The sequence below is a fragment of the Drosophila santomea genome, chromosome 2R, assembly GCF_016746245.2.
Source record: "Drosophila santomea strain STO CAGO 1482 chromosome 2R, Prin_Dsan_1.1, whole genome shotgun sequence".
Classification (NCBI taxonomy): Eukaryota; Metazoa; Arthropoda; class Insecta; order Diptera; family Drosophilidae; genus Drosophila; species Drosophila santomea.
This window is the reverse complement of record NC_053017.2, coordinates 4571313-4589166: the sequence shown is the minus strand read 5'-3', so window position 1 is coordinate 4589166 and position 17854 is coordinate 4571313. Positions and strand designations below refer to the sequence as shown.

The following is a 17854-nucleotide window of genomic DNA, read 5'->3' as shown; positions in this document are numbered from 1 at the left end:
ACATCGACCCTCCTGATCCCCCAGAAGATCCTGCTCCTTCGCCGAAGACATGGAAACGGTGCACACGGCCATCGGGGTTGCGGGCATAGTGGCCATGTTCTTGGTGGTGACCCGATCGGTAACTCAAGTAGGTGGCATGGTGTTAAACCAGTCCCGTGCTCCGATTGCTGACCTTGTTAGCCGTGGTGGTCCAGTGGCGGATCAGCTGTCCGCCGTCGAAGGGGAAACTCCTCTAGTGGAGGGCGACCGCATGGATGGCGCCTGTTCCGTGGTACAAAGCATTGGAGGCAAGGCGTGTGCCTTGATAGGGCCATTGCTACCAAAGTTTCCGACTGAACGGAATTCCGAGGTTTCCTCGAAGGATGTCGAAAAAGATAAAATGGACTCGGAGCCGGTGGTAGTAAAACAGGAAGCTCCGCCTGCGGCAGATTTATCGGAAGAGGAGTAGGATCTGGCCAGCAATGATGTCGAATGGGAAGACTATCAGAATGTAAAATAAAATTTTTAGTATTCTCTAGTTGGCCTTGGAAATAAACTTCACTCTTTTTGTAGGCTTTGTGTGATTCGAAACCAGACGAGCTCATTCATTTTGAACAGCTTGGACTGATCGCTTCTCTTTCGTGCAATAGAACACAAACAAGTAATATGAAAAATTGAACTAAAATTCTAAATTCGTAGCCAAGGACTAGCTTCAACGTATTTCTTCAGCAAACAAAAATCACAGGTACGCTCGAGCTCGTTAAAATTGAATAAAAAATAACTACAATTTATACAACCATTTGTAAAAAATTGTTTTGTTCTTTATACCAATTGTAGAATTCGATAATTAAAAAATGTGTAATATCTAAAACCCGTTTTAAATAGTTGCAGCTGTACCATTTGAGCCTGCAGATCTGCAGATTCCAGAAGTGATTCGCGAGTGTTCCTAGCCAAATCCAAAACATTCAAGATGGTTCTGATGCTTTGCTGCAGCTTCGATCCCTTCTACGTGGGACCCTGCCCACCCGGCTGCCTAGCTCCTTTGATGGGGGGAACTCCCTACTGCGGATGCGGTCCCTGTGGAGGTTGCTGTAGTCCTTGCTGTGGTCCTTGTGGTGGCTGCAGCTCGTGTCCCTGCGGCTGGTGAAGCGCTCACTGGAAAAAGAAAAGAATGGTCTCCAACCGCTTTCATAGGCATTACTAAGCTGCATGCGGTAATAAGCTTCTTCCGGGATCAAGCTTCTGTCAAAGACTGCTGGAGGAATATGTTGGTGTTAGAAATCCTTTTCCTTGGCCGGGGCTGAAACACCCAAGCTCTCGCATACATTAAGAATTTTTATTATGGCTGTTCAGTAATAAAATGAATTGAAATACAAAATTAACAGAATATATCAAACCTGGCAGGCATATTACGTATGAAAACATGGATGGCCTGCCTCAGTTATTCGGTGTTGAGGCTGCAAGGAGCGCACGACCATAAGGATGCACATGTTGTCCTAGGTAAGGTCTTGCGTTGAACAGCTGTTCGGGCCTCAGGATCATTGCGCAGTCGCGATTCGAACTCGCAACTCGAACAAAAACATAGAATGTAGAGCATTGTGTCAGGTCAAAGGTTGTTGATGTAGGGGAGGAACGCCCCCCCTTTCCTATTCAATCTTTGAATGAAACTGAAACTGAATCTCCATTGCCTCCTGATGCCATGTTGTGTTTTGGATAAGCGCGATTTACAGCGCCGTGTCTAAGGTGGAGATTCCAGTTCTCTAAATTCATGTGTGTGTGTGTGTGTTTCAGCTGGCCGTTTCACTCTTATTTTGGCATCGCTTGCTTTGTTTTTCCCGCGGAATTTATTGCGGTAGGTCGGAATTTTCATTGCTTTGCCATGGGGGGGGGGGAGGGCACCCCTGTAGAAGTGCTTCCATTTTTCTGGGGTTGCCTGCGAGTATGAGTGTGTCCTTGCGCCATGTTTTATGGCAAAAGTTGTCTGCCTTCTTATATTTGAGTTTTAGTTTGCGGTTGCATTGTGTTTCTGGGGGATGTTGCCTTCCATAAGTGTTATGAAGGAGCAACAGTTCCTTTAAGTTAGATTATAATTTAAGCAAGAGTGCACAGTTTTACGTGTTTAGCAATTACTAAATAACACGTAGTATGATTTCAATCATACTACGATATTTGGATATCTCTATGATATCACGTCTTACAAGAAAATTCGATGAAATTCAGGTTCATCAACTCCGCACAATGGGCACATCCTCCCAGTGGCGACAGCTCGCTCAATGCAGTCTTTGCAGAAAACGTGGCCACAAGTAGTGGACACTGGTTCCCTCTCCCGGACGTCTTCCAGGCACACAGGGCAGTTGTAGGGCATGTACGACTCCCCGGCATCGGATCTGGTCCGTTTGCTCGGAGGAGAATCCTCGCTAGAATCAGAGTCCTGCTCATCTGACTTCGGTTCATTATGTCTACGACTCCCCATTGAAGTTGAGGCTATGTTGGAGCTGGAGCTGGAGTTGGAGCCCAAGCTGAAGCTATTGCTGGGCGAAGAAGAGGTTTCACTGGAATAAACACGGAACGGATCCGGATCCGAGTCGCTGGAATACTCCATAATACGCCGCACCTGTACAAAGAATTGCTATTATAACACATGGATTCCGTATCCACTTGGCAACTACGGGACGAGAACTTACACAGGATGCGCGGCTGGCGCTGGAACTGGAGCTGCTTGAACTGTCCGAGTCGCCGGAGTTCTCGTTGGGTGGTTGAACCTAGTCGATCAAGATGTAATATGTAACTCGTATGTAACTCTGGCAGATGATATTATGACTCCGGCACGAGATGGCTAACAAATACTTACAGGGGAACCGATGACTGAACTGGAACTGGCAGCAAGCACGGAGACGGTGCTGTGGTTTTGCTCTGATACCCCATAATTATTCGAGGTGCGGCAGTTCTCCATAGCCATTTCCACCTGTCCAATGAAGTGTATAGCCAATGGATCTGGATTTGGAGCTGGGCGAGCATGAACTTACCACGGAACTGCTGTATGTGCTGATGCTTGAGCGGAGCCTGAATACGGGTCCTATGGACCCCATGATCCTATGGATCTGCTCCGATTCACTAGAACAGTCTGAGTCGCTGAAGTCCTCCATCTGATAACGCACCTGTGTTCGAATATTATATTGTCAATATTACCAATGAATTCAGCCTAGCGGCTTACGAAGTTTTAAGTTTTATGCACAAATTGCAGGACAAGCTGTCAGAACAAGCTGTCAGAACAAGCTGTCAAAAAATCTCGAAAGTACCAGTTTACAATACCAGTATTTTTTTTCCCCACGGTCACACTGCCATGAAAAGTACTCTCTTTACATTCCTTGACTCCGGATTCCCAATACTATCCGATCTCGACAGCTTTTAAAAAAGGTGCCGTGATAAATTACTAAACTTAAATGGTTCTCAGTGTAAAGTAATGACTTTCAGTCGTGTCAAGTCAGTCGCTCTTTGGGCAGAGTACCACGGGTTCATGATCTTTGTGTTCTTCTGGACCCTAAACTTACATTTTTAGATCATAAATCGTTTTTGTGTTGTTTTTATATAAAGGTGGTCAAAGGAATTTGAAAATAGTTACATGACTAAATCCTTGTTCATCTCGCTAGTCTGTCCGATTCTCGAGAATGAACCACCTCAATGTGAAGTTCACTCGGATCGCATTGAATAGGTTCAAAAAACTTTTTACGTTGCGCCTAAACAGGGATGCAAACCTTACACTAACTTATTCTAGTTGCTAATGTTAATTATTTTACTCTCCCTAGCTAACCGTAGAACGATGCGTGGAACAGTCTTTATTTGTAAGCTTATTCGTAGTGAAGTTGATTAGTCGGCTAAACTTCTCTAGAAACTACGTACCCCTCGTTTTAAATAATTGTAAATCCAACTATGAGATTTGATGACCCACCACTTCTGTTCAGATTATAATAGACTTTATCACATTATCTCTAATCCTTACTTAATTACTAGCTTGTTTGACACAAAATTAGATTTTAATTACCATTATATATTTTCCTCGATATTTACTGTATTGGGACCGACGCCTATAAAAAACAAGATATTGATATAGTCCACATGGTTGGCGGTTTCCATACCCGAATTTCAGGCGGGTGGGGAATTCCCCACGCCAGAAATTACGAAAGAATCGTAGTGTTATACATATGTATGTTGTATAGATAAAACAGAATAGAAATTCTCAACAAAGATCTGCAAAATACCGAATTTAGCATAAGCGTGGAAAAAAATTAAAGCAGTTTACTTTGTTTTGCAAACTGCGCGAGATTCTAAATTTGAAATGATTAGGCAAAAAAGTGTTCAAGCCAATCAATTCCACACCCCAAATGAAACTGTGTCGTCGGCCCTGATAGTCGGGTGCCCCGTCTATCTGATATCCGTTACTCAGTTAGTGGATGTGCGAAGGACAAATTTCACAACTGCCAGCTTTTGACGGCTTGTGGGCGTTAGGGTGGGCGTGGCAACATTGGTAAACAAACTAGACTCTGTATGCTTAATCTCAACGGTCTAGCCTCTATAGTTCCTGAGATCTCGTCCTTCGAACATGGCCAGATCGACTCGGCTATTGATCCTGACCAAAAATATACATACATATATAGCTGATATGGTCGGAAACGCTTCATTCTGCCTGTAACATACTTTTCAAGGAATCTAGTATACCCTCTTAAATTACGCTTACAAAAAAAGTATAGTAAAAGGGTATATTAGATTCGTTGAAAAGTATGTAACAGGCAGAAGGAAGGCTGGACACATACATATTCTGCTTGTAACGCTTTATTTTGTTCCTTAAGTTTTATGGTATCCTATCATAAGGTTGTATAATTTCTAAGAAAAAAGTAACTCCCTGCAAGGAATGAAATTCAAAGATCGAAAGTCCGAACCCAACAACATAGAATTCCCGAAGTCGGCAACGAACTTGCAACATGTTGCAAGTGCCGCTCGGATTGTCTCGAGCCGTTGGAAGCTCGAGCCGCGTTCTCGACTTCCGATTTAACTTTCAGCGCGCTTTCGACCGACTTCAGTGTACGTTTGGGTCGCGCAGAGTGCGGTTTGCAGTTCGATTCGGCTTAATTCGCCCAGTGCTTTTGGCGTAATTCATCCGTAGGACTGAGTTCATCTGCTCTGCCGCAGATCTGGCAGATAAGACTTGGCAACACATCAGGAGCCAGTCCTGGAGGCCCTAGTCCTAATTCAATTTTCGGGCGAGTTAATTGGCAGCCCGAGAGTTGCGGATGTCGTAATGACGGTGCCATTCATCTGGCATTTGGCTTGATTGCAGTTCGCCGATCGCATTGCCGTGCTACAGTCTGAAATACTTGGTTAGTGCGGGTTGCCAAAAAGTAAAACAGAAGCCGGGAAAATAGACAGAAAGTACGGTTCATTTGCTAAATACACGGGACCATTCGAATTTCCCGACTCTATTTAAGAGTGTGTTTTTGGGCACTGTGTGCTTGTGCGTGTGCGCTCAGTGAGTGAGATGTGTGGCAAGTTTCAGTTATTGGCAGCCAGCAACTGATTTGAATATTCACTCGCACACTCATACACGAAAGGATCTGCGCTGCCAAAATACTAGACCAGATTGCGGCTCCTGTGTCGCCAGTGTAAAAGTGTGTGTGCAGCATCATACGAGCATATGTGTATATGTAGGTCCTGCAGCAGGCGTGATGTAAAGTGACAATTTCTGGTAATTTTCGATTTACATGCCGTTGTGCATTGGGTAAGTTTGACGAAGGATCCCCGGATTTTATTTACTTTGTATGCCATTACCTGGAGTTAATTTTATGCGTAATTTATTGCTACGAATAAGGGGAGAAAGAGGTCAAACTTGAATCCGCACCTTAATAATAACCCATAATAATAATATTTAATAATAAATTGGAAAATCGAATTTTTAGCTAAAATATTATTTATCTTTAAATTTCAAAGTGTCAGCTTAAAAAAGCTTCTGAGGGATACCAAGATTTATTTGCTCATAGTCAATTAATTAACTATTATCCTTTGGTTACTTTTCATATTAAAAGTAATAGTAATATGACGACATATGTACATATGATAATAAATAAGGAATAGCACTATATATTTGAACACTAATCTCGAAGTACAACTAATAAACCATTTATTAATTGATTTAAAAACGTTCCGTTAGGCCACGAATAATGTTGTTTGCTTCTACTTTCCAAGGCACACGAGTAGTTACCTCAGAGCTGAGATTGGCTTACACCTGCTCGGATGTCTTGACAATCAGAAACCGCAAGTCAAACACTACCTGTGGACCCGCGAACATATCATATCCCGTATACTTCCGCTCTTAGAGGGTTTCGCCTTAAACGTCTTCTTCGAAAAAGTTAACCTTCAATGGATGAGTAGAATAAATTACTGAATACAGTGCTTTCGATTTTAGGCTCCTTTCTCTCGAGCATAAGTTAGCGCCAATAAATATCGCGACATTAGGAAAATTTTATTGGTTTCGCATGGCCGTGGATGATATTAATGGGAGCCTTTAATATTTAATCCTCGACAACAGGTTTCACCAGCGTTAGGACAAGGAGTACTTCAAGCACCCATCCCATTATTTGGCAGAAGGCGAATTGAAAACTTTTACAAAACAGCACCTGTGTCTAAAGAATTTTTAATAAAATCTCCTGAAAAAGTGGTAAACTCAACAAAGCCATTCGTCATGCTCAAGTAACTTGGGTTTTCGACTTTTAGGGTTCTTTTTCTCCTTCAGGGTTTTTCTTGCTGGTCAGCGAACCAGTTGGGCATCATAATTATGCAACCAGGCATGCAGCTGAGGACACTGTCGGTGGCCAAAGGGTTAAAAAGAACCCTTTCTTCCTTTATGCAAGTACATTTAAATTTGGGTCACTTACGGCCGAAGCAAGTTGTAATTAAAATATGCACTTTCCATGCAGCCATATAACAATTCCCCCTTAATTTGAATCATTAAATCGCAAAAAAAAACACTTTCATTTCGAACAAAGCTACTCTTTTTTTACTTTTGCGACGGCCTTGACGGGGTTAAAGAGTCCTGGCTGTTGAAAATAATCATCATCAGCCGCAGGACTCCTAACCACCATCATTATCGTCTGCTGGTCTGGTTTGCATAATTTCATACATAAACTGTCGCTTATTGTGCGCATAATCTGCAGCTTTGATGGCAAAAAATAGGCAAAAATGTTAAATAAAACGCAGTGTCGGCGGAAAGGTGTCACATGCTCCAAAAATTGGGTGTTCTAAATGTTCGAGAAATGAAGCGCTGAAAAGTTGGTCGCGTTACGCATCCGCCATGTTGCGCGGGGCCAAGTGGTGAGGATTACGACGGGAGCCCATATATTTAATGATATGCAGCTGCTGTTTTACTTGCGGTTACTACCTGTCGCCCCCAGAATCCCTTAGTACATTTTCCCGCTCGTCCCCCTTCCAAAGTAACTTATGAATTTTAAGGTGATTTTCATGTCGCAGGACCAAGTTCAGGAAACTTTGGGATGCGGGTCCTTTGGGGATTTGGGATGAGTGCCACGTCACTTCGGGGACTTGTCAGCAAAGGGTTGATCGCATCATAAATCAAACGAATTGTTAGCCCAGTTCGCAATCAAAATCATTCTGCGGTCTGCAGCATTTGTTCCTCAGAATGTGGTAATTAATCATCGAAAGTAATTCGTTTTCTGTTTTGATTTGACATTTGAAAAATTGCAGCTGCGACAATTCAATCCCAGTTCCAGTTTATTTGCCTATCGCCATTTACTTCGCTGGTTTTGCAGTGTTTCAGTTTTCAATGTTGCAAACGCACAAGTTTATTTTCCTTTGGTTTTTGTCGAAATGAAATGGTGACCTATGTAAATTTATGAATGCAAATTAAATATAAACGAACGCATAAGTGCGGCTTAAAAATATTGCCATGCAATATTGGCGAACAATGGGATTAACTTGACAAAAAGGTCGGGAGTGTCCTTGAAGTCCATGTTTTTTGCACGTGTATTTATAGGCTAAATTGCGCATATTGCCGCAACTCTGGCTATAATGGAATTATGTCGCTAATTTAATGATGGCAAGTGGATTGTTTTCGTTGGCCTCACAGAGCTCGGTTTATGGGCACAACCGTTTATTCAACTTTGCAAAGAATCCGAATAAACTCAGAAATTAAACTAAGACGTAAATAAAGTTTCTGCGCACAGTCGCGATGTTGGCACTTAAAACTCCTTGAATGCCAATCATAGCCCAGCGAATTTCTTGACAATAAAAAATTATTTAAAAATCGTTAAAGTTTTTAAAGGGAAGCAGCAAGAAGGAAAGAAGCAGAGATACTCTAAGCTGTGTGCTTCTTTTTGGTTGGGTGGCACTTCAAAAGAAATAAAACGGAGGCACAAACATATCCCCACCAAAATACCCACAAATTCTCAGTCTTTGGTGACTTTGTTTTGTTTGCCAAGTCTGAAAGTGGCTCTCGTGGTCCGTATTTGTGTTTTGTTTCAGCTTTTTCGGTGATGAGAGCCCCACTGCTAACTCAATAACACAATTTATGGTATTTTTTCAAGTGGCGTCCTCGTCGGGAACAGAAGCATCTCACATCGCTTGTGTTTGCTTTCATATTGAAGTTTATTTTACAGTTTTATGATCAGGAAAAAAAGGGGAATTAAAGAGTTGATGATTGAAACAGGTTTAATAACGCTATCGTACTCTGTTATTTGGTTTTTATTGCCAGTCGCATTTCACTTAATGTAGGAGACAATCAAAATTAATTTCCTTTATGTTTTTTTTGAATTTCTGAAATTTTTGGGAATAAATAATTTTACCTAGGATATTTCGTATTCGAATGGAAATCACAATCTTTATTTCGTTGCCGCCACGTGCTTCTTATATTTTACTTCTCAATTAAATACCACTTTGCCCGACATGAATGCGCATTTTTGTTGCTCCTGCACATAAATATTTATGCGGGACTTAATCAAAGAAAAATGTTGGGACTGAGGCTTAGGCCAGCTTTGGTCCTTTCAGGGTCTAGTCCTTTTCATTGCGCCTGTTCTATTTGCGCCAGATCAACTCATTTCTGTTTATTTAAACATTAAATGTGCTTAAATTTGATTAGCAGCCCGAGCGTTTAATTCCATATCAATGTGCTGCCAGAAAGCTCTTTTCGGCGGAAAACCATATAAAATTTATGTGTTTGCCTTGCTTTTAATTTGTTTGCATTTTTATATTATTTATTTTCGCTTGGCTTGTATAAATTTCTCTTTTTGGTTTTGAGCTCATTACATTTTCTTTCGGGTTATGGGAGCTATCTTTTATGTGGCCAGTCGCATTAAAATGCATGAAATGCGCAATTAAATACGAGGACAAAGTCTCTTTGAAGATGGCAGCGGGATACCATTTCCTTTTAATTAAATATGTAAGGGCGTTTCACATTTAAGCACATATCGATGCTTAATTAAAAGCACTTTGTGTGTTCAGTCCATTACGCAAAAAAAGGTTTCATAATTTGATGAAAGGGGTGCTTGGCATCTGTATATTTTAAAGAGCCACTGCCTCTGGGATTTCTGCTGTCCGGGCTCTTTTTCCGCGGCTCAGCTGTGACAAGTGGCACTGAACTGTTGTCAGCTCGTTGTCCAAATGACAAATGGGTGCATTTGCCTTTTGTCTTTTGCCAGGCGGCATCGCCGTCGATATGGCATCGAAGTCGCGCCGGGCGGCAATAAAAATAAACTGCTTCGGCAACGAATCCGAAAACAAATCTCCTTTCCCCAGTCCCCAGTCCTTGGAGCTTGGGACCACACAACACGACGCGATGAGCAACCGAGTGTAAAAGTATGCGACTAGCTTGGCATTTTTATTTATACTCCGCGACCCGCCAAAAATTGTGAACATGGATCAATGCGGTGCCAAACTTTCAACTGGCTTTGTCGTTGGTTTGTAGCCTGGTTGTGTAACCGTTGCCAAATAAACATAAAACACAATGTATCGTAGCTTAAAGTATCATATTCTCCCTCATATTCATAATGTTATCATCTGGATTATCGCCGGGATCCGCTGGTGAGTGGTGAGTGTGTGTGGGAAACAACGAGGCGACAAATCAGGCGCTTAGAAATTGTGTTTCCAGTTCATTTGGCTTGCTGCGGCCCTCATTCGCCAGCGATGAGGTTAAATGGATCAGGAACATAACAATTGCAGACATAATTGAGTCGTTAAAGAGGGTGTAGATGGGCAAATGGCATCGGCTTAGCTAAATCGCGCCTAAGCGTTGCCATATGTAAGCTAACTTTGCAAAATCCCACGGCTTGTCGCAAATTGTAACAAACTCTCACCTATGTATTTTGCCACGGAAACTATCCAATTTAAATATCATTTGTCGGAAAAAATGCATACTTCAATTTTTGAATTTTTGTAAACTTTATAAGCCATTGCATTGATGGCAAGAATGAAGACTATATGTTACTTCCTTTCAGTCATAAGCTATATTATGAATAGTTTTTTAAGGCATTGCATGTTTTTAAACATTAATTTGTAAATGGTAACTTTATTCAGATTACAGAATTCATATTATGAACTATTTTATACTTGAGAAACGCACCAATTCCCGTATACTAAATGCATTTCACATATTTTTATTTTCGCATATTTGGAAGTAATTGTATGTTAAATGTGTTCACTACCGACAGCTGTTTGTGTTTTACCAGCTGCTCGCGATTCAACTAAAAAGAGTCGTTTGCTGAATTTTCACTCGGGGTCAGATATTTTTTGGATGCACCAAGTTAATTTCAAATGCCAAGTGCCCGCACAAAAAGCGAGATCACAAAAGGATTCACCTACGTGGTTGCTCCTATATCAAGCATACGCAGAGTGTTCGCCAACGCAGTCGTGCTGCACTAATTGCTTGACAACATTTCGCCACACATGAGACAACAATACAATTAAAACAACTCAAAGGGAGAGCTGTGCAGTGGACAACAGAAATATTATAGAACTCAATTTGCTAATTGCTATCAAAATAATGAAGTCTGCTTGCCGGTTGGGGTTCTTCGCTGATTGCAACCATCAAGTATCATTCGAGTAATTTGGAGTGCACTTGGCGAGCGGTTTCGCTTCCACTTGGGGTTGCCCCTTGCTGAGTTTTGCGAACTTGGCGATTTTTAATGCCACTCTAGCTATTTTTAATTATAAAACTAAAAGTATTTACAACCCATTTTCAGGGGAAGATATTCTTGGGGTTCATGAATTATTATTATTATCTAAACCACCAAGACATAAATCAATAAGGTTTATACACTCCCATTACGAACGAAGCTGCTTTTGCTTTCTTAAAATGTAACATTTAGCATCACTGACTGTGATGTCTTACAGCTACATATAAAGAAAAAAAGACTAGACGGGTAAAAAGAAGCCGGAGGCAAAGTTTGTTGCTCACGAGTCAAACAAATAAAAGTTCAGCTTCAGTTCAGTGGAAAGTTCAACCCATCCCTACGATTCTTGAGGTGTTTTGCCAGAACTTTTTGTTCTCTGCATGCGCTGCTATTCCACAATGCTCCCTCTCCATAGAAGAAACTTTTCAGTTATCCTTGCTTATTCTTCGTCCATTTATGTCTTGTTAGTAGTTTTATATGCTCCGCTCTATATTTACTTATTTTTTCCTAGCAACTTTTCTAAACTGCTTGCTAACTAAGCTTTATTTTGTTTGCCGAGCATCCCAGTGGGGGGAGCCTTTAAGCACCTCCACAGCCAAGCGGTTAACCCGTTCCTGATTAATTTCCAGTACTCAACAAAACTGGGCTTTGCTTGCGGAAGATGAAAGTTGGAAGTTGGCAGGGAAGGATATATTTCACCGCGTGTTTCTGTGAAGAGTGTAGGGAGCACTTGTGGCAGGAAAAATAATTAACTTGGCATACGTACATTGTGATCGTGCTTTTGTTGAACTTTAATCTTTAGCCCATGACAGGAACTGGATTATATTTTTGGCCCAAAAAAATATAAAAGAATAATTGTAAATAAATATATTAAGCTTTGAAACCTATAAATTTTTCTAATATATTCGAAAACATTGTCATCAGACGTTTACAAAATTTTTTGTATCGTTAAAAATGTTATTTAATAAAACAAATACTTTTTCAGATGCAAAGGCATTTTGCCTTCGTCTGTAAATATAAACTAAATGAGCCAAATTAGCTTGCCTGTACGAGAAGCTCGTAAAAAATGTACCCCCGAAAATCACATGTAAATTGAATGTCAGCCAGTTGCCAACGCCTGCTAATTAGATCTAAATTCACGCACTCATTTACTTAAAATATGCGTAATGACAATTTGATTAGGGTAATTTGATGTTGATCTTCTGCGGCGCGTTGCCAAATCCAGAACATCGTCGGAATTTCAGCAAGGATATCAAGGACAACAAGGCTGAGTGTCGTGTAATCATTTTGGAGGCAATTTGGTGATGGTTGTGAGCCGTTTATGTTAAATTAATATGCAGAAACAACGGCAGCTAGGCAAATTGCGGCAATAAATTAGATGCTGACTGGAATGGAAATGAAATTGTTTTCTTTGGCTCGTTTCAGCCGCAAGAAGTGAACGAAAAGTTGTCTCCAACTTATGAACAATTTTCTTGGACCCCTTTCTAAATTCCGGCAAAAGTTACACGTTTAATGCAAAAACTCTTTCCGTACTTTGAATAATTGCACGTTCTTGGGGGCCTATTCGGTGGCCAAAAATTTAACTGCCTTAAATGTCCTGCGGCTGCCGCTGCCTACGTGTCCTGGCGTCTTAAGAAGTCAAACCCAAATCAGTTTGCCAGTTGGCCCACGAAAAATATCGTCTGGCTACCTAATTTTCATTAAGACATTTTTCACCCACTTACCACCCTCCAAGTTATTCAATTTCAGTTTCCATCCTGCCTCGTTCTAAATTTGGCAAGAATTTTTCATGTCCTTAATTTGGTTCAGTAAATGTTACATGCACTTGACTGGAAGGGAGAATAAGTAGAGTAAATTAGTTCTTGAATTGAATTTACTTGGAAAATTAAGACGTGTATCTATCAAATGTTCGTGTCTAAAAAATATTTTTATGCGAGTTTACGTACCCAGAGACTAAAAATAAATAATCGGGATTAATGTTAGAAAGGAATTAATTAACTTTTTGTATGATGACCAGTGTTCTAGTATTCCAGTATTTATTATTATTTCTATAGAGTGACAACATCCATTACCTGTTTAAGCTTTTTTTTAGGGACTTATAATCATGTAACTAATAGACCTTTGGAATCCAGTAAAAATCACACTTTGGCTACCGTGAAATCCCACAAACATGTACCAAAAAAAAAAACACGGAGAAAGCCACAAAGGACCTAAAGCAGAGTTTTCCAGCCCAGACGAAAACTCGAAAAGCACAATACATTTTATAAATTACACACAGTCTCAGGCATCCTTGATATGTGTCTGTGTGAGTGCGCATTGTTACAAATGGCGAACTGAAAATACAATTTGAGGCAAGTGTAGCGAAAATATTGTGGTAAATACTTTAAATTTAATGCAAGTGCCGGCAAGAGGAAAAGCCAGCTCCTGGTTGTATTTGTTTACTGAGGTGTGAGGAAATGGATAAAGAGGGACAGAGAGAGGTAGCTGGAAAAGCGTCTTTTCACCCAGAAGTGTTTCTGCAATATTTTCATAATTAATGGCACGTGAACTGAGTGGCCGAGTCCATCAAGGATATAATTACAATTTGAGGTGTAACGTGCCAACAATGTGGTCAGCACAATTAAATATAAATAAAGCCTGGTCGGTCGCAATGTGTGGAGCCCCGATTGCGGTTATCAGACAAAAGGCTTTTGGCATCACAGAGCTATTTCATTGCTGTGGTTTGCCCAGGAGATTAGGTCCAGATTGATGGGAAATTGACTGAAACTAGGCTTTTCCACTAAGAGTCTACTAAGAGATTTAAGAGCAAAAGCTCAAAAATAAAGTAAATACGAAGTCAAGGACACCGCTTGGTATTCAGATAAATTATTAATTTGCCATTAACAATTTTTTTTCGAAAACTTTCCGCTTTTAATTCCGCCTAAGCTTTAAGCAATTACAATACAGAATTATGAAAATTTCATAATTTGCTTAAATGGCCAGCAGCATTAAGAGGGGATACTGCCATCCCGCCAGCAAAAAATTCCTCCGACAAACCGCAGGAAAAAAAGGAAGAACAAAAACGTGCAGAGCAACCGCAAGGACGAAAGAAGGGAGCACTGAAGGAGGTCCTGCCGTCCTTATCTATGGGCATAAGCTATGAAGACTGGGGCCAGAAGCTGCTCAGCGTTAAAACGTGTTCAGTGTCACGTTGGACAAGGGTCCTTTCCCATTCTTCCTCTTGTACTGGCATTAAAGCCAGATTGGGAGTATTTAAAATGGCAAAATAAAATGTTAACGTGCTAAAGGGAATACATTAACACATATTCACAATTAAGGCCTTCTTGTGGAGTGCACAAGTGAGGCTCCCCAATGCACTTACGAGCAATGGACTGACTGACATCCAGATAGACACTCAAAGGCGGAATCCCAGGATCCAATTCACTCCAATGCCAGTTCATACAAAATTAAACACGAGTGGAGGAAAATCTCATGTTCCAGCTTCCTTAATGCAGAGTCGAAGAACTGACCGCAAATATCGGGCCCAATACCGATAGGACACCGGAAGAAAAAATGTTTACTAAAAGTAAATTAAATTAAATGTAAATTAATATGTCTTATATCCAAGTATGTTAGTCGCTGCCTACCGATGTGTGTTACTTAAATGTAATTTTTTAGATAAATGATTTGCTTGACGTTTAGGCTGAGAAGATATCCATTTTAATGAGTTGGATTTCAGAAATCAGCTCCTCCTCCCCAGTAGAAGACTTTTTTCTGTGCCCTTCTGAGGGCGATGAGGCGTATATGAGGGGCTGTCATCCAAGGAGTCTGCCCAACTGGGCACAAACCTTTATGGCTGTCCATACACACACTGGCATACCGAAGTGTGCGGGTGCAATGTGTGTGTGCATGTGGCTCTTAAGTGCAGCCGGGACATACTTGGCTAGCCTTCCCTGGAATCGTGGCTTAGCTTAAACCTCACAGTAGTACGCCTCGTAACTTCGGCCTGCCCCTTTACGCATTGTTAATTTTTTATGGTCCAAACGAAAATTTTCACTCAAGATTTATGAGGCAGCCGACAAAGTGCACGAGTGCACAGCAGCGAAGCAGGAACACTTCGACCAGGAAAATGAAACTGCGCTATACTAAAGCTAATGCGAATTAGGCACTGCAGTAGGCTAGACTAGTCAACCAATTTCGGCTGAGAGGGCTTAATACTTTTGCTGAAAAAATAGCAAAAATAAATGTTTCCTAATGAAAAGTTTAATTTTTTTATAAATTTCAATAAATTCTTCTTAAGCTACTCACAAATTAAGGCCTTCGGTCCTTAGCTACCAAATCACATATAAGGTTCCTCTTACTTTCTTATTTTAAGTTTTTTATGAAATAGAATTTTAATTTTTTCATTATTTCTGTGCCAAATATCTGCAAGCACTAAATCACTTTGCGGCATCGCTGTCCTTGAGTCCTTGGCAACACTTCAAAAATTTAATTCTTTAGACATTTTTGGCCGCGTTGTTTGCTCACCGCACTCACCACAAGTGCTAAATTTCCAAGGAACCCGTACGAAAGGAAAACAGAATTTGCCAGGAACCGAATTCAATTAATGCTGAAAATCTTTGGCGCTGCGGAGACCAAAAAATCAAAGATGGCCATATACAGAGTTTTGATGTTACGTCGGACTCGGATTTTCTTTCTTTGGAGCTCAACATAATATCGATAGCCGAACCGTTGACCACAAAAGTTTACCGGCAGACAAACTTTGGTACAATATTTATGCAGACCAAATCGCATTGAAGCCATTCATTTCCGTTAGTTATCACGTTCTAATTAATTTCTGACCCAAATACCCAGAGAATTTTTGGCTCGATCTCGTTGGCTCGTTGATATTTTCCCTTCGACTGCTTTTTCTGGCAACCAAAGATGCTGGCAAAAATCTGCATAGAATGACAAAAAATATTGAATTAAATTTATGGAAAGTGAGTTGTGGCCGAGATGTGTTAACATTTTCGCAACAGTTGAAATACGCAATCAATTTCTGTTTAAGGCTTCAGCTGTCTGGCTGCGGAGTAATCCATAAACTGCATCGATCGATATTAGCAACTTTTTGCTGCGGAAAATTGAATTTGGAGCAGAGGCAGGTGAGATTGATAGATTTCCCGGGGCTTTAGAGGTAAACTAGGTGTAAAGTTCCCCTTCGCTGTGTATCTGTTGGACGTTTTGAATTACTAATTTTAATTATGCCAGCCGCTGGTGATATTCAACTGCATTGGACAAGAACGGCACAAAATGCACACAATTTCTGGGTCGTAGAGCTTCGTGGTATATATATATTCACATTCACAGATAGCTATTGTTCGATTGTTTGTTTGCGGAAATTGAGCGCTGAATTTTGGGGAAACTTCTATTTGGGTCACACAAACAAGCAAGCAAATTGGTTTGGGAGTCATTTGTAATAGATACCACATATCAAAATTGAATTTCATTGGTAGTCGCTGATTAGCGTTTGATTTGCATATTTTCCTGGCACTTGCTAAATTCAACAGTTTTAGTTTTTTATAAAGCTTGAAAGCGCATAGTTAATTAAATACCGTATAGATTGTAAAAATATTTATTTGTCGAATAAAACAAACAAGGAAAATGGTTTATTAAACAACATTATCATTTTGCTGTCACTCAATTTGCATTTCATTGTTGTAGAAATAATTATTTTGAAATTCTATAAACATATTTATAAAATGTATAGTGCAGAATGATTTAAATATTTTAAAAAGGTAAATTATTTGATATTAGTTACTTAGTTAGCTCTAATTCCTTTTTAACTAAGGAACAAATTACGCTAGTTTATAAGTTTTAATTGAAAAGACTAAAATAAGTTTACTTTTAATAGCTGGTTAGATTCATTTGACCCAATTTCAGTTTGGATAAAATCTATTGCTTATTCTAACTAATAATGCACACGACTTTCTTCGGTAAACTTTTTCGATTTTGTTTGTTTTTAAGTCCACAACATATTTGCACAGCTCGAAAATCCATTTCAATTTCAGACTATTAGCGACACCGATTGAAAGTGCCTAGTGAAAGGCAAAAAAAAGTTTTGTTTTCACGCCTCGGCATTAAAAGAAAACAGTTGGCCCAAAAATAAAAAAGAATCGCCAAAGTTTTCAAGTTTTGTCTGCAGTGCCCCCATTCTTTTATTTTGCTTCTGGCCTTTTTCAGTTTTTCCCGGCGCTGCCATTTTTCAACTTTGACTGCTTTTTTGTGGTTTCTTTGTTTGTTTGTTTGGCGGAAAAAAATTAAAGGAAAATAGCAGCTAATGAAATCGAAATAAGCGAACGTTGACACCGAAAATCGAAATGTGACAGCGTATGCCTGCTTTTCACATGTCAATGTGCTATAAAAAGTATGTTTAATCGTGGAGGTTGGAACTTTGACTGCAGAAACTTTTGAACTGCACGACAATTAGTCAGAAAAGTATTTGAAATGGAGGAATATTTTTAATAAAGCGAAGCTTTCAATTTGCTGAAGTAATCCCTGTAGTACTACGATATTTGCACGAACTTTCTGTGGCACAGTCCCTTCGTGCGTTTTGCTTTTAAGATTTTAAATAAAATCTCTAATCTGGCTAAAACTTTTGACCACATAAGTATGCAGCAGTTTTGACTTTTGCATTTCGTCCTAAAGACCACAAGTCGCCCCTCATTCGCTCTCCCAGTACGCACTAT

At 40.2% G+C, this 17854-nt stretch overlaps 4 protein-coding genes across 7 annotated transcripts in view; 3 read left to right on the top strand and 1 right to left on the bottom strand.

Moving 5' to 3' along the window:
* Positions 1-49: 49 nt before the first annotated feature.
* On the top strand, positions 50-694 carry LOC120447237. Its single transcript, XM_039628765.2, has 2 exons — positions 50-490; positions 553-694. Exon 1 carries the CDS (start codon positions 50-52, stop codon positions 446-448), a length of 399 nt encoding a protein of 132 aa, XP_039484699.1. The 3' UTR covers positions 449-490; positions 553-694.
* On the top strand, positions 570-1357 carry LOC120447241 (male-specific sperm protein Mst84Db). 2 transcript variants are annotated; one of them, XM_039628769.2, is made up of 2 exons: positions 570-724; positions 865-1357. In XM_039628769.2, the coding sequence occupies exon 2, from the start codon at positions 950-952 to the stop codon at positions 1124-1126; it is 177 nt and encodes a 58-aa protein (XP_039484703.1). In that variant the 5' UTR covers positions 570-724; positions 865-949; the 3' UTR covers positions 1127-1357. The 2 variants fall into 2 exon arrangements, with proteins under 2 accessions (XP_039484703.1, XP_039484704.1); XM_039628770.2 differs by having other exon boundaries at positions 584-724; positions 871-1357.
* LOC120447236 (putative protein TPRXL) lies at positions 1065-12904 on the bottom strand. 3 transcript variants are annotated; one of them, XM_039628764.2, is made up of 5 exons: positions 12875-12904; positions 3006-3137; positions 2831-2944; positions 2664-2741; positions 1065-2593 (listed from the first exon to the last, which is right to left on the bottom strand). In XM_039628764.2, exons 2-5 carry the CDS (start codon positions 3123-3125, stop codon positions 2174-2176), a joined length of 732 nt encoding a protein of 243 aa, XP_039484698.1. In that variant the 5' UTR covers positions 3126-3137; positions 12875-12904; the 3' UTR covers positions 1065-2173. The 3 variants fall into 3 exon arrangements, with proteins under 3 accessions (XP_039484698.1, XP_039484697.1, XP_039484695.1); XM_039628763.2 differs by lacking the exon at positions 12875-12904 and adding an exon at positions 3292-3310; XM_039628761.2 differs by lacking the exon at positions 12875-12904 and adding an exon at positions 3194-3266.
* Positions 5075-17854, top strand: part of LOC120447228 (insulin-like growth factor-binding protein complex acid labile subunit) — a 50531-nt gene continuing 37751 nt past the window's right edge. The window contains exon 1 of the mRNA XM_039628753.1: positions 5075-5752. The gene's annotated coding sequence lies outside the window, so the exon portion shown is untranslated. The remainder of the gene's footprint in view (positions 5753-17854) is intronic.